Source organism: Triturus cristatus, chromosome 11, assembly GCF_964204655.1.
Source record: "Triturus cristatus chromosome 11, aTriCri1.1, whole genome shotgun sequence".
In the NCBI taxonomy this organism is placed as follows: Eukaryota; Metazoa; Chordata; class Amphibia; order Caudata; family Salamandridae; genus Triturus; species Triturus cristatus.
Window position 1 is genome coordinate 31,738,726 of NC_140594.1, and position 22,034 is coordinate 31,760,759.

The 22,034-nt window shown below is 55.8% G+C and overlaps 1 protein-coding gene across 2 annotated transcripts in view; it reads left to right on the forward strand.

The window, feature by feature from the left end:
- ADGRD1 (adhesion G protein-coupled receptor D1) overlaps positions 1-22,034 on the forward strand; it is a 1,181,274-nt gene that overhangs the window by 823,640 nt on the left and 335,600 nt on the right. For both annotated transcript variants that reach the window (XM_085636451.1, XM_085636453.1), the window contains one exon: positions 20,647-20,750. In XM_085636451.1, coding sequence (XP_085492577.1) covers positions 20,647-20,750 — 104 coding nt within the window. The remainder of the gene's footprint in view (positions 1-20,646; positions 20,751-22,034) is intronic.

A 22,034-nucleotide genomic window follows, 5' to 3' on the forward strand; every position in this document is an offset into this window, starting at 1 on the left:
GCCAGAAGTAGTAAAGCAGTGAGGGCTGCTGTCCCAAGCCAGAAGCAGTAAAGCAGTGAGCGCTGCTGTCCCAAGCCAGAAGCAGTAAAGCAGCGAGGGCTACTGTCCCAAGCCAGAAGTAGTAAAGCAGCGAGGGCTACTGTCCCAAGCCAGAAGTAGTAAAGCAGTGAGGGCTGCTGTCCCAAGTCAGAAGTAGTAAAGCAGCGAGGGCTACTGTCCCAAGCCAGAAGCAGTAAAGCAGTGAGGGCTGCTGTCCCAAGCCAGAAGCAGTAAAGCAGTGAGGGCTGCTGTCCCAAGCCAGAAGTAGTAAAGCAGTGAGGGCTGCTGTCCCAAGCCAGAAACAGTAAAGCAGTGAGCTTCTGCTGTCCCAAGCCAGAAGCAGTAAAGCAGCGAGGGCTGCTGTCCCAAGCCAGAAGTAGTGAAGCAGCGAGGGCTCCTGTCCCAAGCCAGAAGTAGTAAAGCAGTGAGCGCTGCTGTCCCAAGCCAGAAGCAGTAAAGCAGTGAGGGCTGCTGTCCCAAGCCAGAAGCAGTAAAGCAGTGAGGGCTGCTGTCCCAAGCCAGAAGTAGTAAAGCAGTGAGGGCTGCTGTCCCAAGCCAGAAGCAGTAAAGCAGTGAGGGCTGCTGTCCCAAGCCAGAACTAGTAAAGCAGTGAGGGCTGCTGTCCCAAGCCAGAAGCAGTAAAGCAGTGAGGGCTGCTGTCCCAAGCCAGAAGTAGTAAAGCAGTGAGGGCTGCTGTCCCCAGAACTAGTAAAGCAGTGAGGGCTGCTGTCCCAAGCCAGAAGTAGTAAAGCAGCGGGGGCTGCTGTCCCAAGCCAGAACTAGGAAAGCAGCGAGGGCTCCTGTCCCAAGTCAGAAGCAGTAAAGCAGTGAGGGCTGCTGTCCCAAGCCAGAAGCAGTAAAGCAGTGAGCGCTGCTGTCCCAAGCCAGAAGCAGTGAAGCAGCGAGGGCTGCTGTCCCAAGCCAGAAGTAGTAAAGCAGTGAGGGCTGTTGTCCCAAGCCAGAAGTAGTAAAGCAGCGAGGGCTGCTGTCCCAAGCCAGAACTAGTAAAGCAGTGAGGGCTGCTGTCCCAAGCCAGAAGTAGTAAAGCAGCGAGGGCTGCTGTCCCAAGCCAGAAGCAGTAAAGCAGTGAGGGCTGCTGTCCCAAGCCAGAACTAGTAAAGCAGTGAGGGCTCCTGTCCCAAGTCAGAAGCAGTAAAGCAGTGAGGGCTGCTGTCCCAAGCCAGAAGTAGTAAAGCAGCGAGGGCTGCTGTCCCAAGCCAGAAGTAGTAAAGCAGCGAGGGCTGCTGTCCCAAGCCAGAAGTAGTGAAGCAGTGAGGGCTGCTGTCCCAAGCCAGAAGTAGTAAAGCAGCGAGGGCTGCTGTCCCAAGCCAGAAGTAGTAAAGCAGTGAGGGCTGCTGTCCCAAGCCTGAAGTAGTAAAGCAGTGAGGGCTGCTGTCCCAAGCCAGAAGTAGTAAAGCAGCGAGGGCTGCTGTCCCAAGCCAGAAGCAGTAAAGCAGTGAGGGCTGCTTGCCCAAGCCAGAAGCAGTAAAGCAGCGAGGACTGCTGTCCCAAGCCAGAAGTAGTAAAGCAGCGAGGGCTCCTGTCCCAAGTCAGAAGCAGTAAAGCAGTGAGGGCTACTGTCCCAAGCCAGAAGTAGTAAAGCAGTGAGGGCTCCTGTCCCAAGCCAGAAGCAGTAAAGCAGTGAGGGCTGCTGTCCCAAGCCAGAAGCAGTAAAGCAGCGAGGGCTGCTGTCCCAAGCCAGAACTACTAAAGCAGTGAGGGCTGCTGTCCCGAGCCAGAACTAGTAAAGCAGTGAGCGCTGCTGTCCCGAGCCAGAAGCAGTAAAGCAGTGAGGGCTGCTGTCCCAAGCCAGAAGTAGTAAAGCAGCGAGGGCTGCTGTTCCAAGCCAGAACTAGTAAAGCAGTGAGCGCTGCTGTCCCAAGCCAGAAGCAGTAAAGCAGTGAGGGCTGCTGTCCCAAGCCAGAACTAGTAAAGCAGCGAGGGCTGCTGTCCCAAGCCAGAAGTAGTAAAGCAGTGAGCGCTGCTGTCCCAAGCCAGAAGTAGTAAAGCAGTGAGGGCTGCTGTCCCAAGCCAGAAGCAGTAAAGCAGTGAGGGCTGCTGTCCCAAGCCAGAAGCAGTAAAGCAGTGAGGGCTGCTGTCCCAAGCCAGAAGCAGTAAAGCAGTGAGGGCTGCTGTCCCGAGCCAGAACTAGTAAAGCAGTGAGCGCTGCTGTCCCAAGCCAGAAGTAGTAAAGCAGTGAGGACTGCTGTCCCAAGCCAGAAGCAGTTAAGCAGCGAGGGCTGCTGTCCCAAGCCAGAAGTAGTAAAGCAGTGAGGGCTGCTGTCCCAAGCCAGAAGTAGTAAAGCAGCGAGGGCTGCTGTCCCAAGCCAGAAGAAGTAAAGCAGCGAGGGCTGCTGTCCCAAGCCAGAAGTAGTAAAGCAGCGAGGGCTGCTGTCCCAAGCCAGAATCAGTAAAGCAGCGAGGGCTGCTGTCCCAAGCCAGAAGTAGTAAAGCAGTGAGGGCTGCTGTCCCAAGCCAGAAGTAGTAAAGCAGTGAGGGCTGCTGTCCCAATCCAGAAGTAGTAAAGCAGCGAGGGCTGCTGTCCCAAGCCAGAAGTAGTAAAGCAGTGAGGGCTGCTGTCCCAAGCCAGAAGTAGTAAAGCAGCGAGGGCTGCTGTCCCAAGCCAGAATCAGTAAAGCAGCGAGGGCTGCTGTCCCAAGCCAGAAGTAGTAAAGCAGCGAGTGCTGCTGTCCCAAGCCAGAAGTAGTAAAGCAGTGAGGGCTGCTGTCCCAAGCCAGAAGTAGTAAAGCAGTGAGGGCTGCTGTCCCAAGCCAGAAGTAGTAAAGCAGCGAGGGCTGCTGTCCCAAGCCAGAAGTAGTAAAGCAGTGAGGGCTGCTGTCCCAAGCCAGAAGTAGTAAAGCAGTGAGCACTGCTGTCCCAAGCCAGAAGTAGTAAAGCAGCGAGGGCTGCTGTCCCCAGAACTAGTAAAGCAGCGAGGGCTGCTGTCCCAAGCCAGAAGTAGTAAAGCAGTGAGGGCTGCTGTCCCAAGCCAGAAGCAGTAAAGCAGTGAGGGCTGCTGTCCCAAGCCAGAAGTAGTAAAGCAGTGAGGGCTGCTGTACCAAGCCAGAAGCAGTAAAGCAGTGAGGGCTGCTGTCCCAAGCCAGAAGTAGTAAAGCAGTGAGGGCTGCTGTCCCAAGCCAGAAGTAGTAAAGCAGTGAGCACTGCTGTGCCAAGCCAGAAGTAGTAAAGCAGCGAGGGCTGCTGTCCCCAGAACTAGTAAAGCAGCGAGGGCTGCTGTCCCAAGCCAGAAGTAGTAAAGCAGTGAGGGCTGCTGTCCCAAGCCAGAAGTAGTAAAGCAGTGAGCGCTGCTGTCCCAAGCCAGAAGCAGTAAAGCAGTGAGGGCTGCTGTCCCAAGCCAGAAGCAGTAAAGCAGCGAGGGCTGCTGTCCCAAGCCAGAAGCAGTAAAGCAGTGAGGGCTGCTGTCCCAAGCCAGAAGCAGTAAAGCAGTGAGGGCTGCTGTCCCAAGCCAGAAGCAGTAAAGCAGTGAGGGCTGCTGTCCCAAGCCAGAAGTAGTAAAGCAGTGAGCGCTGCTGTCCCAAGCCAGAAGTAGTAAAGCAGTGAGGGCTGCTGTCCCAAGCCAGAAGGAGTAAAGCAGCGAGGGCTGCTGTCCCAAGCCAGAAGTAGTAAAGCAGTGAGGGCTGCTGTCCCAAGCCAGAAGTAGTAAAGCAGTGAGGGCTGCTGTCCCAAGCCAGAAGCAGTGAAGCACCGAGGGCTGCTGTCCCAAGCCAGAAGTAGTAAAGCAGTGAGCGCTGCTGTCCCAAGCCAGAAGAAGTAAAGCAGCGAGGGCTGCTGTCCCAAGCCAGAAGTAGTAATTCAGTGAGCGCTGCTGTCCCAAGCCAGAAGTAGTAAAGCAGTGAGGGCTGCTGTCCCAAGCCAGAAGTAGTAAAGCAGCGAGGGCTGCTGTCCCAAGCCAGAAGTAGTAAAGCAGTGAGGGCTGCTGTCCCAAGCCAGAAGTAGTAAAGCAGTGAGGGCTGCTGTCCCAAGCCAGAAGCAGTGAAGCACCGAGGGCTGCTGTCCCAAGCCAGAACTAGTAAAGCAGTGAGGGCTGCTGTCCCAAGCCAGAAGTAGTAAAGCAGCGAGGGCTGCTGCCCAAGCCAGAAGTAGTAACGCAGTGAGGGATGCTGTCCCAAGCCAGAACTAGTAAAGCAGTGAGCGCTGCTGTCCCAAGCCAGAAGTAGTAAAGCAGTGAGGGCTGCTGTCCCAAGCCAGAAGCAGTAAAGCAGCGAGGGCTGCTGTCCCAAGCCAGAACTAGTAAAGCAGCGAGGGCTGCTGTCCCAAGCCAGAGGCAGTAAAGCAGTGAGCTCTGCTGTCCCAAGCCAGAAGCAGTGAGGGCTGCTGTCCCAAGCCAGAAGTAGTAAAGCAGCGAGGGCTGCTGTCCCAAGCCAGAAGCAGTAAAGCAGCGAGGGCTGCTGTCCCAAGCCAGAAGCAGTGAAGCAGTGAGGGCTGCTGTCCCAAGCCAGAAGTAGTAAAGCAGTGAGGGCTGCTGTCCCAAGCCAGAAGCAGTAAAGCAGTGAGGGCTGCTGTCCCAAGCCAGAAGTAGTAAAGCAGCGAGCGCTGCTGTCCCAAGCCAGAAGTAGTAAAGCAGTGAGCGCTGCTGTCCCAAGCCAGAAGCAGTAAAGCAGTGAGGGCTCCTGTCCCAAGCCAGAAGTAGTAAAGCAGTGAGGGCTGCTGTCCCAAGCCAGAACTAGTAAAGCAGTGAGCGCTGCTGTCCCAAGCCAGAAGCAGTAAAGCAGCGAGGGCTGCTGTCCCAAGCCAGAACTAGTAAAGCAGCGAGGGCTGCTGTCCCAAGCCAGAAGCAGTAAAGCAGTGAAGGCTGCTGTCCCCAGAACTAGTAAAGCAGTGAGGGCTGCTGTCCCCAGAACTAGTAAAGCAGTGAGCGCTGCTGTCCCAAGCCAGAAGCAGTAAAGCAGCAAGGGCTGCTGTCCCAAGCCAGAACTAGTAAAGCAGTGAGCGCTGCTGTCCCAAGCCAGAAGCAGTAAAGCAGCGAGGGTTACTGTCCGAAGCCAGAAGTAGTAAAGCAGTGAGGGCTGCTGTCCCAAGCCAGAAGTAGTAAAGCAGCGAGGGCTGCTGTCCCAAGCCAGAAGTAGTAAAGCAGTGAGGGCTGCTGTCCCAAGCCAGAAGCAGTAAAGCAGTGAGGGCTGCTGTCCCAAGCCAGAAGTAGTAAAGCAGTGAGGGCTGCTGTCCCAAGCCAGAAGCAGTAAAGCAGTGAGCGCTGCTGTCCCAAGCCAGAAGTAGTAAAGCAGCAAGGACTGCTGTCCCACGCCAGAAGCAGTAAAGCAGTGAGGGCTGCTGTCCCAAGCCAGAACTAGTAAAGCAGTGAGCGCTGCTGTCCCAAGCCAGAAGTAGTAAAGCAGTGAGGGCTGCTGTCCCAAACCAGAAGTAGTAAAGCAGTGAGCGCTGCTGTCCCAAGCCAGAAGTAGTAAAGCAGTGAGGGCTGCTGTCCCAAGCCAGAACTAGTAAGGCAGTGAGGGCTGCTGTCCCAAGCCAGAAGCAGTAAAGCAGTGAGGGCTGCTGTCCCAAGCCAGAAGCAGTAAAGCAGTGAGGGCTCCTGTCCCAAGCCAGAAGTAGTAAAGCAGTGAGGGCAGCTGTCCCAAGCCAGAAGCAGTAAAGCAGTGAGCGCTGCTGTCCCAAGCCAGAAGCAGTAAAGCAGTGAGGGCTGTTGTCCCAAGCCAGAAGTAGTAAAGCAGTGAGGGCTGCTGTCCCAAGCCAGAACTAGTAAAGCAGTGAGGGCTGCTGTCCCAAGCCAGAAGCACTAAAGCAGTGAGGGCTGCTGTCCCAAGCTAGAAGCAGTAAAGCAGCGAGGGCTGCTGTCCCAAGCCAGAAGTAGTAAAGCAGCGAGGGCTACTGTCCCAAGCCAGAAGTAGTAAAGCAGCGAGGGCTGCTGTCCCAAGCCAGAAGTAGTAAAGCAGCGAGGGCTGCTGTCCCAAGCCAGAAGCAGTAAAGCAGTAAGGGCTGCTGTCCCAAGCCAGAAGTAGTAAAGCAGCGAGGGCTGCTGTCCCAAGCCAGAAGCAGTAAAGCAGTGAGCGCTGCTGTCCCAAGCCAGAAGTAGTAAAGCAGTGAGGGCTGCTGTCCCCAGAACTAGTAAAGCAGTGAGCGTTGCTGTCCCAAGCCAGAAGTAGTAAAGCAGCGGGGGCTGCTGTCCCAAGGCAGAAGCAGTAAAGCAGCGAGGGCTGCTGTCCCAAGCCAGAAGCAGTAAAGCAGTGAGCGCTGCTGTCCCAAGCCAGAAGCAGTAAAGCAGTGAGGGCTCCTGTCCCAAGCCAGAAGTAGTAAAGCAGTGAGGGCTGCTGTCCCAAGCCAGAAGTAGTAAAGCAGTGAGCGCTGCTGTCCCAAGTCAGAAGTAGTAAAGCAGTGAGGGCTGCTGTCCCAAGCCAGAACTAGTAAAGCAGTGAGGGCTGCTGTCCCAAACCAGAACTAGTAAAGCAGCGAGGGCTGCTGTCCCAAGCAAGAAGTAGTAAAGCAGTGAGGGCTGCTGTCCCAAGCCAGAAGTAGTAAAGCAGTGAGCGCTGCTGTCCCAAGCCAGAAGCAGTAAAGCAGTGAGGGCTGCTGTCCCAAGCCAGAAGTAGTAAAGCAGTGAGGGCTGCTGTCCCAAGCCAGAACTAGTAAAGCAGGGAGGGCTGCTGTCCCAAGCCAGAAGCACTAAAGCAGTGAGGGCTGCTGTCCCAAGCCAGAAGCAGTAAAGCAGTGAGCGCTGCTGTCCCAAGCCAGAAGCAGTAAAGCAGCGAGGGCTGCTGTCCCAAGCCAGAAGTAGTAAAGCAGTGAGCGCTGCTGTCCCAAGTCAGAAGTAGTAAAGCAGTGAGGGCTGCTGTCCCAAGCCAGAACTAGTAAAGCAGTGAGGGCTGCTGTCCCAAACCAGAACTAGTAAAGCAGCGAGGGCTGCTGTCCCAAGCAAGAAGTAGTAAAGCAGTGAGGGCTGCTGTCCCAAGCCAGAAGTAGTAAAGCAGTGAGCGCTGCTGTCCCAAGCCAGAAGCAGTAAAGCAGTGAGGGCTGCTGTCCCAAGCCAGAAGTAGTAAAGCAGTGAGGGCTGCTGTCCCAAGCCAGAACTAGTAAAGCAGGGAGGGCTGCTGTCCCAAGCCAGAAGCACTAAAGCAGTGAGGGCTGCTGTCCCAAGCCAGAAGCAGTAAAGCAGTGAGCGCTGCTGTCCCAAGCCAGAAGCAGTAAAGCAGCGAGGGCTGCTGTCCCAAGCCAGAAGTAGTAAAGCAGCGAGGGCTCCTGTCCCAAGCCAGAAGTAGTAAAGCAGCGAGGGCTACTGTCCCAAGCCAGAAGCACTAAAGCAGTGAGGGCTGCTGTCCCAAGCCAGAAGCAGTAAAGCAGTGAGCGCTGCTGTCCCAAGCCAGAAGTAGTAAAGCAGCGAGGGCTGCTGTCCCAAGCCAGAAGCAGTAAAGTAGTGAGGGCTGCTGTCCCAAGCCAGAAGTAGTAAAGCAGTGAGGGCTGCTGTCCCAAGCCAGAACTAGTAAAGCAGTGTGGGCTGCTGTCCCAAGCCAGAACTAGTAAAGCAGTGAGGGCTGCTGTCCCAAGCCAGAAGTAGTAATGCAGCGAGGGCTACTGTCCCAAGCCAGAAGTAGTAAAGCAGCGAGGGCTGCTGTCCCAAGCCAGAAGTAGTAAAGCAGCGAGGGCTGCTGTCCCAAGCCAGAAGCAGTAAAGCAGTGAGCGCTGCTGTCCCAAGCCAGAACTAGTAAAGCAGTGAGGGCTTGTTGGACTCGGCCTCGTGGCGTGGTCCTTACCCCCGTGGCTTGTGCCCGTTCCCCGCCCGGGCCTTCATGGGCCACCCTCCTGAACTGCACCGAGGCCCTTCATCCTGAGCTGCACGAGGTCGCATACCCCTCGTGGCTCCGCCATCTTGTTGGCATCCACGTGACTCTGTGCGCCAGCCTGCGCGACCCCGCTCAACCCGGCCTCGATCCCAGCGAAGCCCCGCCATCGAGGCACCACGAACTGGCCAGGGGGTGCCGCAGGAACCATTCATCGCCCCCGGCGGAGGACAGTATCGATGGGACCCCCCAACTGTCCTCCCCTCTCTAGGTGTGATCGCCCTGCAACCCTCTTGGGCCTGGAGCCTCTCCTGCTGGGCGTCTGGCCACCTCCACCCGGCCTCTCCGCCCCCCCGGGCACCTGGGTCCGGACATCAAAGGGCTCCAGACCTATATCTGGGGCGACCCCGCCACAGATCGGCAGTTGTATCCCGGAGTCGAGAGCCCTGCTGATTGAATCGCGGCTGACCCTACGGAGAAGAACTCTTGTCGGAACCATCACGAGCCCTGCTGACTGCGTCGCGGCTCCTTCTTGTGAACGCTTTGAAGCCACCCGGAACATCGGAGCCCTGCTGACGCTGTCGCGGCCCAACCTCGCTGAAACCCCCCTCGGAGCCCTGCTGACGACGTCGCGGCTCGAGCTGAGCAGAAACCATCTTGAGAGCCCTGCTGATTGGATCGCGGCTCTCCACGAACTGTACGCCAGAGCCCTGCTGACGCCGTCGCGGCTCGACCCCTCCGAGATCCGGAGGTCCTCCAGCTTGAGGATAAGAACTGGGCCCCAGGTACCCTCGTACGGCGCTCCTGCCAAAGACTGTCCCGCTACCCCTACCCTTCCAAAGAGACACTGAGACTTTTGGTGGATCCCTCGATCCCTTCGTGTAAATATTGACCTCGTAACCTTTTTATTGCTGATAAAGAATTGCTTGTCTTGAGACAACCTCCTTGAGTCCTGTGTGGTGGTGTTACTGTGCTAGTACGTGATAGGAGGAGGATCTCTCAGGAGACTTCTCGGCAGCGCTCGGCTACTTCGTGCAGTGTGAGGGCCCCCCCCCTTGGTGGTCTCACCGACTCCTCGGGGTCCGCCTTCCAACATTTGGTGGCAGCGGTGGGATCCGAGCCGAACGCAGTACGTACCAGCCAGTACCCACTATCTACCCCATCCAAGCGAACAGTAATCATGAGCAGCCAGGAAAACAACGCGACAATGGAGTTCCAGCCCGAACGGCTGGAAGAATATACGCACAAAGAGTTAAAACAATTCTGCAAAGACAAAGGCATTGCAACCACCGGCCTAGGTACCAAAGAGGAGATGCAGAAAGCTCTGAGGACATGGCTGGAGGCCGGGGCAGGCCCCTCCCAGGAAGAAGGTCCCTTGCCCCTGACTGAGACCACATCAACCGCACTGACTCCGGCAACCGGAGGAAGAAAGAGCCTAGAAACCGGCCTCTCCGAAGAAGAAATACGCGAGCGGGAGAAGGTCCGGAACCACGAGCTAGAGCTCGCACGACTGCGGCTGGACGGCGAACTCCAGCTGGCGGAAAAGAAACTGGCCCTAGAACAGCTACGGCTTCAGAAGGAGAAGAGGAAGAAGAGACCCTCGACCGAGGAACCACTGAATGGGAGCCGGCAGCCATGTCCCTGGTCTGCCTGGGTAGCCGAGAAATGGTACCCTGCACCCCCATCCCAAGCAACACCCAGAAGTACCGGCAGCAGGTCACGGTCAATGGACAACGGGCCGAAGCCCTTCGTGACACCAGCGCCAGTGTCACCACTGTCCGCTGCCACCTGGTGACCCCCGAACAGATCCTACCGAATGTGCTGTGCCCCGTCCGGACGGCCGACAACAGCGAAAGCCTGTGCCAGATGGCCCTGGTCCCCTTCGAGTGGGGAGGGGTGACGGGCCTGCTGAAGGTGACGGTACGCGACGACGCCCCCGTAGACTGCCTCCTGGGGAACGACTTGGAGAGCTCCCCCTGGGCTCAAGTAGAGCGACGAGAGCACCTCCGAATGCTGGGACTATCTGACTGGGCCTGCGCCATCACCCGATCCATGACCGCCCGGGCCCCCTGCTCATCCTCGGCCTCCGGGGCCGCCCAGCCCGAGGGGCTCGCACCCCCTTCCGCCAGCAGCAAGGGGGAGGCGGACACCGACCCTGGACCTAGTGAGTCCTCCCCCGAAGAGATTGCTTCCCCGTGCGCCCTACCAGAGCTGACACAATGGCGACACGAAGGGGGTCCCACCCGGGAGCAGTTCCAGCAAGAGCAGCAGTCCTGCCCCACTCTCGAAGGGGTCCGCCAACAAGCGTCCGCCCAAACCAACGGGGACCAGACCGGCACCCACTGGGTCTACTGGGCCGAGGGCCTGCTATAGAGTGAGCAAAAAGTGGCGGAACTCGGGGCCAGCCGAGTGTTGGTGGTCCCCCTCCGCTTCCGGGAGTTCCTGCTCAACCTGGCACATGATGTGCCCCTCGCCGGACACTTGGGGCAAGACAAAACGTACAGCCGTCTGGTGACCCACTTCTACTGGCCCCGGATGCGGAGAGACGTGGACAACCACTGCCGGTCCTGCCAGACCTGCCAAGCCAGCGGGAAGACGGGGGGTCGGGTCAAGGCCCCCCTCCAACCCTTTCCAGCCATCAGCACCCCGTTCGAACGGGTCGGAATCGATATCGTGGGGCCCCTGGACCCCCAGACCGCCCTGGGCCACCGCTTCATCCTGGTCCTCGTGGACCACGCCACCAGGTACCCGGAGGCGGTCCCGCTAAGAACTATAACGGCCCCCGTGGTAGGCCGGGCCTTAATGGGGATCTTCTCCCGAGTCGGATTTCCCCGCGAAGTGGTGAGCGACCGAGGCACGAACTTTATTTCCAGATACATGCGGTCCCTGTGGCAGCAGTGCGGGGTCACGTACAAGTTCACGATCCCCTATCACCCTCAGGGGAACGGACTGGTTGAGCGGTTCAACAGAACATTAAAGGGAATGATCCAGGGCCTGGAAGAGCCCCTCAGGCGGAGATGGGATGTCCTGCTGCCGTGCCTCCTGTTTGCCTATCGGGAGGTCCCGCAGAAGTCCCTGGGGTTCAGCCCGTTTGAACTATTGTACGGACACCCGGTCCGCGGACCGCTCAGCCTGGTCAAGGAGGGCTGGGAGACAAAGCCCCAAGGCGCCCCTCCTGACGTCTACCGATACCTCCTGACCCTCCGAAACCAGACCCGCAAGTTCCGAGCCATGGCCGAAGCCAACCTCGCGGCCAGCCAGGAGGACATGAAGCGGTGGTACGATCGGAACTCCTCTACCGTTGAATTCGCGCCCGGTCAGAAAGTATGGGTCATGGCCCCGGTTGAACCCGGCGCCCTCCAGGACAAGTGGACCGGGCCCTTCAAGGTCGTGGAGAAGAAAAGTCCCGTCACCTACCTGGTTGACCTGGAGTCCCCCCGGAACCCCCTCCGGGTCCTACATGCTAACAGGCTAAAACCCCACTTTGCCCGGACCGAACTGAGCCTGCTATTAGCGACCGACCTGGGGGCGAGGACGACTCCGAGCCCCTGCCTGACCTCTTGCAGTCCAACGTCCATGATGGATCAATCAAAGGTGTCCAACTCGCCTCTTCCCTGACTCCGGAACAGCGCAACGACTGCCAGCAACTGCTGCAGGACTACGCAGCCCTCTTCTCCCTCACCCCGGGGGTGACCCACTGGTGCGTCCACGACGTCGACACCGGGGAGAGCCCCCCCGTGCGACACAGAGCCTACCGGGTACCCGACCGAGTGCGGGCCTGCATCCAGGCCGAAGTAACAAAGATGCTGGCCCTGGGGGTCATCGAACCCTCCGACAGCCCGTGGGCCAGCCCTGTCGTCCTGGTGCCAAAGGCCGCAGCTCCCGGCCACCCCCCGGAGTTACGATTCTGCGTGGACTACCGAGCCCTGAATGCAGTGACCAAGACGGACGCCCACCCTATACCCCGGGCTGACAAACTCATCGACCGCTTAGGGGCCGCTCGCTACCTGAGCACACTGGACCTCACCGCCGGGTACTGGCAGATCCAGCTCACCCCCGGCGCCCAAGAAAGATCCGCCTTTTCAACCCCGGATGGGCATTACCACTTTCGGGTGATGCCCTTCGGAATGAAGAACGCCCCGGCCACCTTCCAAAGACTGGTGAACAAGGTTTTGGCCGGGCTTGAGGCTTTCAGCGCGGCCTACCTAGATGACATTGCCGTGTACAGCAACCACTGGGCGGAACACCTCCTTCACATTAAAGCCGTCCTGGCCGCCCTCCAGCGGGCCGGGCTCACGATCAAGGCCAGCAAATGCCAGATCGGCCACGGATCTGTGACCTACCTGGGCCATCAAGTGGGGAGCGGGCAGGTGGCCCCTCTCCAACCGAAAATAGATGCCATCCAGGCCTGGGAACCCCCCACTACCCAGACCGCTGTCCGGGCCTTCCTGGGTCTCACCGGATACTACCGGCGGTTTATCCGGGACTATGGGAGCATTGTTGGCCCCCTCACAGAGCTAACGTCCAAAAAGCAGCCCAAGAAGGTGCACTGGACACCCCGCTGCCAAGCCGCCTTCGACACCTTAAAGACAGCAATGTGTACTGCCCCGGTGCTGCAGGCCCCTGACTACAATAAGGAGTTCGTGGTGCAGACGGACGCCTCCGAGTATGGGATCGGGGCCGTCCTGTCCCAGGTCGATGAAAAGGGGCTCGACCGACCAGTGGCCTTCATCAGCCGACGGCTACTGCCCCGGGAGCAACGATGGAGCACCATCGAGCGTGAGGCCTTCGCTGTAGTATGGGCCCTCAAGAAGCTCCGGCCCTACCTCTTCGGTACCCACTTCCGGGTCCAGACCGACCACCGGCCCCTGCGGTGGTTAATGCAAATGCGGGGCGAGAACCCCAAGCTGCTGCGGTGGTCCATCTCGCTACAAGGGATGGACTTTGACGTTGACCACCGGCCCGGCAATGACCACGCCAACGCCGACGGCCTGTCCCGCTTCTTCCGCCTTGACGAGGAGAATCCCCAAGGAGATGGGTGACTCTCCATGCCTTCGGCTGGGGGGGACGCCTGTTGGACTCGGCCTCGTGGCGTGGTCCTTTCCCCCGTGGGTTGTGCCCGTTCCCCGCCCGGGCCTTCATGGGCCACCCTCCTGAACTGCACCGAGGCCCTTCATCCTGAGCTGCACGAGGTCGCATACCCCTCGTGGCTCCGCCATCTTGTTGGCATCCACGTGACTCTGTGCGCCAGCCAGCGCGACCCCGCTCAACCCGGCCTCGACCCCAGCGAAGCCCCGCCATCGAGGCACCACGAACTGGCCAGGGGGTGCCGCAGGAACCATTCATCGCCCCCGGCGGAGGACAGTATCGATGGGACCCCCCAACTGTCCTCCCCTCTCTAGGTGTGATCGCCCTGCAACCCTCTTGGGCCTGGAGCGTCTCCTGCTGGGCGTCTGGCCACCTCCTCCCGGCCTCTCCGCCCCCCCGGGCGCCTGGGTCCGGACATCAAAGGGCTCCAGACCTATATCTGGGGCGACCCCGCCACAGATCGGCAGTTGTATCCCGGAGTCGAGAGCCCTGCTGATTGAATCGCGGCTGACCCTACGGAGAAGAACTCTTGTCGGAACAATCACGAGCCCTGCTGACTGCGTCGCGGCTCCTTCTTGTGAACGCTTTGAAGCCACCCGGAACATCGGAGCCCTGCTGACGCTGTCGCGGCCCAACCTCGCTGAAACCCCCCTCGGAGCCCTGCTGACGACGTCGCGGCTCGAGCTGAGCAGAAACCATCTTGAGAGCCCTGCTGATTGGATCGCGGCTCTCCACGAACTGTACGCCAGAGCCCTGCTGACGCCGTCGCGGCTCGACCCCTCCGAGATCCGGAGGTCCTCCAGCTTGAGGATAAGAACTGGGCCCCAGGTACCCTCGTACGGCGCTCCTGCCAAAGACTGTCCCGCTACCCCTACCCTTCCAAAGAGACACTGAGACTTTTGGTGGATCCCTCGATCCCTTCGTGTAAATATTGACCTCGTAACCTTTTTATTGCTGATAAAGAATTGCTTGTCTTGAGACAACCTCCTTGAGTCCTGTGTGGTGGTGTTACTGTGCTAGTACGTGATAGGAGGAGGATCTCTCAGGAGACTTCTCGGCAGCGCTCGGCTACTTCGTGCAGTGTGAGGGCCCCCCCCCTTGGTGGTCTCACCGACTCCTCGGGGTCCGCCTTCCAACAGGGCTGCTGTCCCAAGCCAGAAGTAGTAAAGCAGTGTGGGCTGTTGTCCCAAGCCAGAAGTAGTAAAGCAGCGAGGGCTGCTGTCCCAAGCCAGAAGTAGTGAAGAAGTGAGGGCTGCTGTCCCAAGACAGAAGTAGTAAAGCAGCGCGGGCTGCTTTCCCAAGCCAGAAGTAGTAAAGCAGTGAGGGCTGCTGTCCCAAGCCAGAAGCAGTAAAGCAGTGAGGGCTGCTGTCCCAAGCCAGAACTAGTAAAGCAGTGAGGGCTGCTGTCCCAAGCCAGGAGTAGTAAAGCAGTGAGGGCCGCTGTCCCAAGCCAGAAGCAGTAAAGCAGTGAGGGCTGCGGTCCCAAGCCAGAAGCAGTAAAGCAGTGAGGGCTGCTGTCCCAAGCCAGAACTAGTAAAGCAGTGAGGGCTGCTGTCCCAAGCCAGAAGCAGTAAAGCAGTGAGGGCTGCTGTCCCAAGCCAGAAGCAGTAAAGCAGCGAGGGCTGCTGTCCCAAGCCATAAGTAGTAAAGCAGCGAGGGCTCCTGTCCCAAGCCAGAACTAGTAAAGCAGTGAGGGCTGCTGTCCCAAGCCAGAAGCAGTAAAGCAGTGAGGGCTGCTGTCCCAAGCCAGAAGCAGTAAAGCAGTGAGGGCTGCTGTCCCAAGCCAGAACTAGTAAAGCAGTGAGGGCTGCTGTCCCAAGCCAGAAGCAGTAAAGCAGTGAGGGCTGCTGTCCCAAGCCAGAACTAGTAAAGCAGTGAGCGCTGCTGTCCCAAGCCAGAAGTAGTAAAGCAGCGCGGGCTGCTGTCCCAAGCCAGAAGTAGTAAAGCAGTGAGGGCTGCTGTCCCAAGCCAGAAGTAGTAAAGCAGCGAGGGCTGCTGTCCCAAGCCAGAACTAGTAAAGCAGTGAGGGCTGCTGTCCCAAGCCAGAACTAGTAAAGCAGTGAGGGCTGCGGTCCCAAGCCAGAACTAGTAAAGCAGTGAGGGCTGCTGTCCCAAGCCAGAAGTAGTAAAGCAGTGAGGGCTGCGGTCCCAAGCCAGAAGCAGTAAAGCAGTGAGGGCTGCTGTCCCAAGCCAGAAGCAGTAAAGCAGCGAGGGCTGCTGTCCCAAGCCAGAAGCAGTAAAGCAGCGAGGGCTGCGGTCCCAAGCCAGAAGCAGTAAAGCAGTGAGGGCTGCTGTCCCAAGCCAGAAGCAGTAAAGCAGTGAGGGCTGCGGTCCCAAGCCAGAACTAGTAAAGCAGTGAGGGCTGCGGTCCCAAGCCAGAACTAGTAAAGCAGTGAGGGATGCTGTCCCAAGCCAGAACTAGTAAAGCAGTGAGGGCTGCGGTCCCAAGCCAGAAGCAGTAAAGCAGTGAGGGCTGCTGTCCCAATCCAGAAGCAGTAAAGCAGCGAGGGCTGCTGTCCCAAGCCAGAAGTAGTAAAGCAGTGAGGGCTGCTGTCCCAAGCCAGAAGCAGTAAAGCAGTGAGGGCTGCGGTCCCAAGCCAGAACTAGTAAAGCAGTGAGGGCTGCGGTCCCAAGCCAGAAGCAGTAAAGCAGTGAGGGCTGCTGTCCCCAGAACTAGTAAAGCAGTGAGCGCTGCTGTCCCAAGCCAGAACTAGTAAAGCAGTGAGGGCTGCTGTCCCAAGCCAGAAGCAGTAAAGCAGTGAGGGCTGCTGTCCCAAGCCAGAACTAGTAAAGCAGTGAGGGCCGCTGTCCCAAGCCAGAACTAGTAAAGCAGCGGGGGCTGCTGTCCCAAGCCAGAACTAGTAAAGCAGTGAGGGCTGCTGTCCCAAGCCAGAACTAGTAAAGCAGTGAGGGCTGCGGTCCCAAGCCAGAACTAGTAAAGCAGTGAGGGCTGCGGTCCCAAGCCAGAAGTAGTGAAGCAGTGAGCGCTGCTGTCCCAAGCCAGAACTAGTAAAGCAGTGAGGGCTGCTGTCCCAAGCCAGAAGCACTAAAGCAGTGAGGGCTGCGGTCCCAAGCCAGAAGCAGTAAAGCAGTGAGGGCTGCTGTCCCAAGCCAGAACTAGTAAAGCAGTGAGGGCTGCGGTCCCAAGCCAGAAGCAGTAAAGCAGTGAGGGCTGCTGTCCCCAGAACTAGTAAAGCAGTGAGCGCTGCTGTCCCAAGCCAGAAGTAGTAAAGCATTGAGGGCTGCTGTCCCAAGCCAGAAGTAGTAAAGCAGCGAGGGCTGCTGTCCCAAGCCAGAAGTAGTAACGCAGTGAGGGCCGCTGTCGCAATAAAAACATCTTCACTGATTTATACAAACACTTCCTTTGGGTGGAAACTGGACTTTTGAACTTTTCTTTCCATTTCTCTAAGCAAATCTACTTATTAAGGTTTAACATATCATGTTCCATGTGCACGTCCAGCACGTCTTGATATTGTGCACAATACCATGGATGCTCACATATAGAGTGTATACCTTTAATTTTCATCTCGTGCGCTTCTTACAATTGCATTCCAAGCTTGAACACGATTCTCTTTTGGGTCCACAGCACCGTTTCTCACCTGCGAATATAAACATTGTCTGGTTTTCTTTCATACCGTGTGAAATCACAGTTTCTATTGATTGTATCCATGTTGCATATCAGTTTCAGCTCTTGGGTCGTTACAGACCGCTCATAAGCGCAGTTCATCTACCAATCTCCATTCTAAAAGATCTTTTATCCATAGCGCCTATTCAGGCCCCCTTGCCGTCTCCAGTGAATCTCTAGGCTTCTGTGCGCTAGGATGAATCCAGGGGCTATGAGTCTGTATTGCATTCTTTCCCCCGTGGGTTTCTATGCAGTCCCAGTATACACTGTTTCATGTCTGTATGTATCATGGAGTCACCTACTTTATGTACCTCTCTCACACTTTGTTCAGCAGTTACAAGGTGACTGCTGAACAAATCCATACCATGTGCAGAAGATCTAACCCTTCCATGTGACACATGGAGCAGCTTGAACTTGGTCCGGGGTATAGTGTGCTGATGGTGGGCGACACATACACCCTGTTCGGCTCTCTGAGTCCAGTCTGGCATACAATTGAAAGTGCCCTCCCAGTATATCAAAATGCACGTTTGCCACAGCAAATATGCAGACCAATTCTTCTGCACACATGTCCTTTTTTGTTCCACACCTGATCTAGTCCATCCCACTGCTGTGGCTCTGGGAACAGTTGTCTAAATTCTTCAAGGCCCCATAACAACATCTGTTCTGCGAATGGGGCCTTTGTAACACTCACTGAGTAAGCCAGTCCCACAACTGTACTGTGTGGTTTATTAGATAAGGGTACCTACCTGCCTGCCTGCCCAGACCTTGCCAGTCTCAGATGTTGTAGGTCTGCACTGTCACAACAGCCTTAGACTGGTCTTTTTGCCCTGTTCTCATTCAATCAATCAGTAGATTTGTAGAGCGCTTCTCATCACCCCGTGAGGATATCCAGGCACTGGAAGTGTGTGCCCATGACTGCGACAGACAGTGCATCTGTGAGGTAAGTGGTAACCTTACATATCAGAAACCCTCACTCCACTTCTTCATGTGGCACAAAGGTTTGGGTACTCAACTTTTGCTGGACTTCCATGTCAGCAAGTTATGTGGATTTTTGGATTCATATCTCAAGGATGGAAGTGGGCCTATTTCTAGCTTCTTGATTTGCAGTTTCTTATATTCTAGTATTTTCTGATGGATACTTCCAGCTGCAGATCCCTTCACCTTTTGATTTCCACCAGGAGCTCTTCCAGCGACAGGTCATCATGCTGGCAGGTGAGGCCATAGGACTGCATGGCAGCGTCACCCTGTCCCTGGTAGTGACAACATAGAGCCGGATATAGGTGCCATCGCTGCATGCAGACGTCGGTTCGCATTTTCACGCCCTTCAGGTTCATACAATGTCTGTGTGCTTAGAGTCCAAGCATGACCCGACCCAAAGTCTTGCGAAAGAGTGCTCCCTGAAGAATCCTGAGTCCAGCAGGGAGAGCTAAGCAAATCTGTACATCGCCCAGAAGACGTGTCGGTTAAGCTTGAAGTCCCAGGTGCGCTACATTTGCAAATCTCGGTCTGCATGCAAGTCACCGTTCTTGGGTAAATCCAAGATGCAGTCAAAAAACAAGTCTCAATTCCACACAAAAAATGCAAGTGAGAGCCCTCCGCTCTCCTCCTCAACCCTTCTGCTCCATGGAGATGTTGTGCAGTCAGCATTCAAAGGATCCGACCTCACTGTCCTCGATCCCTTTCCACAATTCGAGCTCTTGTCGGGCTGTCGTTGACCCAGTAGCAGGTAGAAGACTTCAAAGATTTCTGCAGCTTTTTTGGACCCATGGAGGGCCTTTGGGGCCCCTGGATCCTCTCAATCAGCAAATCAATCAAGAATTTATAAAGCACCGCAAAGCACCCGTGAGGGTCTCAAGGTGCTGGAGCCTCCAGTTGGCCCGTCCCTGGTGAGGGCCTCTGTAAAGCTGGCTGAACTCTCTAGGCCCGTCCCCAGCCTCTTCACGGCACCAGGCTGCACCTCACACCTTTGCCGAAGGACACAGAAGCTCCAGCCAGATCACCACCAGGCTTTGCTATAGAGGTGGCGGGTCAGCATCTGACCCCAATCCCAGGTTCAGATCCGGAGCTGAGTTTGACTAGATCTCGACTGATGTCACGCTGGGAATTCACCAAAGTCCACCCCTAGCGTCCTCTACGCCAGTGTCATAGACGGATGGAGGAGGTTGTTTGACCTGTTTCCGACATTTATGGGGCATTCAGCATGGTTCCCATGATGAATACAACAGCTAGGAGGTGGACAACTTGCCCCCTCCCCTACACTGATGCCAGCCTACCCGTAGACTTGGTAAATGCCAGTGGCCTTGACACCTCTCCTGTGAATGGGTTGGACTTGCCATTGGTCCAGCTGCTGGCGTGTAGTTTTCAAAGCTGCAGAAATGCTAAACTTGCTATTGTCGACACTAAAAGAAAGTTGGCAATCAGGCCCTTAATCTTCCAAGCCACTGATTCCCTTTAGCGAGGTCCTGGCGGAGGCCTTGATGGCGACTGACTCCAAGCCGTGGTTAGCAGCACAAGTGAGAGAACCTTCTGCTAGGTGTCATAGGCCTGCTCCAGGGGGCCCTCACCTTCCTGACTCAACATCTAATTCCGGAAAGACTAGTACAGGCATCTGCCGAAAAGGTAAACCTTAATAACTTCCCCACATCTCTGCCCGACAGGGAGTCATAGAGCATTGATGCACTGGGAAAGAGAGTATTCCCTTCCCCCAGCAGGGCCGGCCTTAGCACTGGTGGCACCCGGTGTGACAATCATTTTTGGTACCCTGCACCCCACGATCACCACCTCGGATTCCATCACTTCCATCGGGCAAAAGTGCCCCTCATCTCTCCAATCATGAGTCATTGCTAAACACAGTGCCGCCCTCCGAGGTCAGAGCCCCCTCCACAGGTCAGCTCCCAGTGCGGCTGCACCGCTCGCACTGCCCTAAAGGCGGCTGTGGTTCCGAGGTCCATTAATGTGGCGGGGCTCTTAGTTTTATCTTCAGCTTGCCACACGGTCTCCAATGAGATTTGTTTGGGCGGACTCAGGAACCTGGGGATACAAGGTCAGGACCTTTCTTGGGTTACGTCTTTCTTGGCGGACAGGACTCAATCGGCCCTGTTATCCCCCTTTCCCTCCTCTGCAAAGCTGCTGCAGGGCAGAGCGCCTCGGGGTGCAGCTCTCAGCCCCATTGTGTTTAATGTTAATCTGGAGACGCTAGTGAGTCTGGCTGAAACTTGGGGTCGCAGGGGGATTTCCTATGCTGATGACACCCAATTGCTTCTATCCTTCCAGATGCCCCTTCTTGCACAAAAACCATCCTGCATACAACGCTGCCACCCTTGCGCCATGGGGAAAGGGTGCCTAAGTTGGGGCAAGGTAGCACATTGTGTGCCAGTGCAAGGAGAGCACCGGACTGCGCCATCATGTTAAACATGCTGCATTCATGTCATCTCACTTTCCCACAGGGCAGCACGGGGTCTTGCTGCATCGCGCTGCATGAAAGCTTGATAAATCAGTCTCTAGTCTGTGGGGCAGATTTATGAGCCCCTTGCGCCACTTTTGCGTCACGTTTAACATGGGAAAAGTGACGCAAAAGTGGCGCAAGGGGCTCATAAATCTGCCCCTTTAAGTGTTTATTAAAGTGCAAATGAAGCAGGGCTGTGCCATGTGACTGAACACTTAAGTACCCCCGATGTTATATACAGTAGAGAGCAGAAAGTATGCTTTGCCATTGAACATATATGAAATTGTGTTCTATATAATGTGTAAATATTTGTACTGCCCCAGTTGCCCGCCCCCATCAGAACCCGGTCCTTGGAATCCTCTCTCTCACACACACACACTCACACTCTCACACACACACCCTCACACACTCACACACACACACACACACACACACTGTAATGTACACGCACTCACTCACATCTCTCTCACACACATGCACACACATGTGCCTCTCTCTCTTCCTAAAATGTTTAACACACTGAGCATGCGCAGCGCTGTAAAAGCAAAGCGTGGGGCGAAGCTGCTTCTGCACTTTGCACCAGACAGGCACTATGCCGGTCCTCGTGGCACTATCTGTTGGCGCTATCCCTGTATCCGTGTATGTTTACCGCTTGCTTATGGCAAGTCACATTCTGCTTTTTGTCTTCTGTTCCTGTACAGGTCAGCAAGGACCACCAGGTGGCGCTGTCGTCCATCAGTTACGTGGGCTGCTCTCTGTCCATCGTCTGCCTGGCAGTAACGCTTGTCACCTTCGCTATTCTGTCGTGAGTAATGTTACCTTTTCTACCCTTTTTAAACCCGAAGGAGACATTTTGTGCTGAAGGTTGAAAAGATGTGTGTTTGTCTGCCCTTGAGAGCGGCTGCCCGCCATGGACGTAGGGAGTGTGGGGGACGCAGGGGATATATCCCCCCCCCAGATTTTGGAGTGGGGGGACAAGGGTGGGGGGGTCGAGGGGACAAAAGATTTTCCCCTCTCCCTTCTGTAATTCGCAGGGCCATTAGCGCGTAAAGGCGCTACCTAATGGCCCTGCCCTTGACCTGCCTGGAGTCAGAGGCCCCCGCCCTCTGCCTTTTGTTATGCCGCAGGAAGGCTCAGCCGTTGTGGAAAGGGCAGAGAAGGAAAAATAAACGCTGTCTCTTTTCCTTCATGGCAAGGACCGTATCGGCTGCCCTCCTCTCTTTATTCCTCCATCTCTTTCTGTCTCTGTCTCGCTCCTGCTCACGCGCTGATTTCAAGAGGCAGCTCTTAAGGTACTCTCTCTCGCCTCTCCTTTTCTTTATTTGTTCCCCTGTGAAATGGATCCAAAAAAGCGGAACACTTTGGCTGTAAATGTCCTCATTTTCTGACCGTTTCTATTGAAAAGAAAAACCTCGGAATGGAGAGAAAAATACTTAAATACCTAAATAAAGCAATACAGAGTGGTCAATAGACAGGCCAGATTATTATTTACACCCACACACATTAGCGCCACTTTACAGAGTTTGCCAGTGAAAGCGCTACTTTCTTTTTATCTTCTTTCTTTGAACAACATTGTTTTCCCAGGGTGGGGAAGTGTACCATTCTTAAAGGGACTGCAACACCTGGTTAATGGGTAGAGTGGAAACGTTTAATATGATCGTTTTCAACTGTTTTAATTATTTTAGCTTATAAATGTTGGGGGATGTGGTCTTTTTCAAACCAAACTGTATACATTTTGAAAGGATATAAGCAATGGACATTGAAACAGGTCCCTTCTTGGTCCTGTAGCCATATCCTGAACTTTTCAGGCAAAATCACTTACTGATTTCTGAATAATTAGTATGAAACCGTTAAGGTAACCATGTTTTTTTCTGATTACAGTTCACATGCTTTGCTTATTCTTGCATTCCCTATGAGTGTTTGCTTTTTCCAGGGTGTTATTAATTTTTTTTCAGGCAGCATTTTACATTTGTCTAGTGCATAATTTGAATTTCGTCGCAGCACAATTGAGTTGTAGCTGAAGGCAGTACGAGTTTCTCTCAGTGGGACAGTACGGTGTTCAGTGTGGGAGAGGATGTGGCACTCTGGC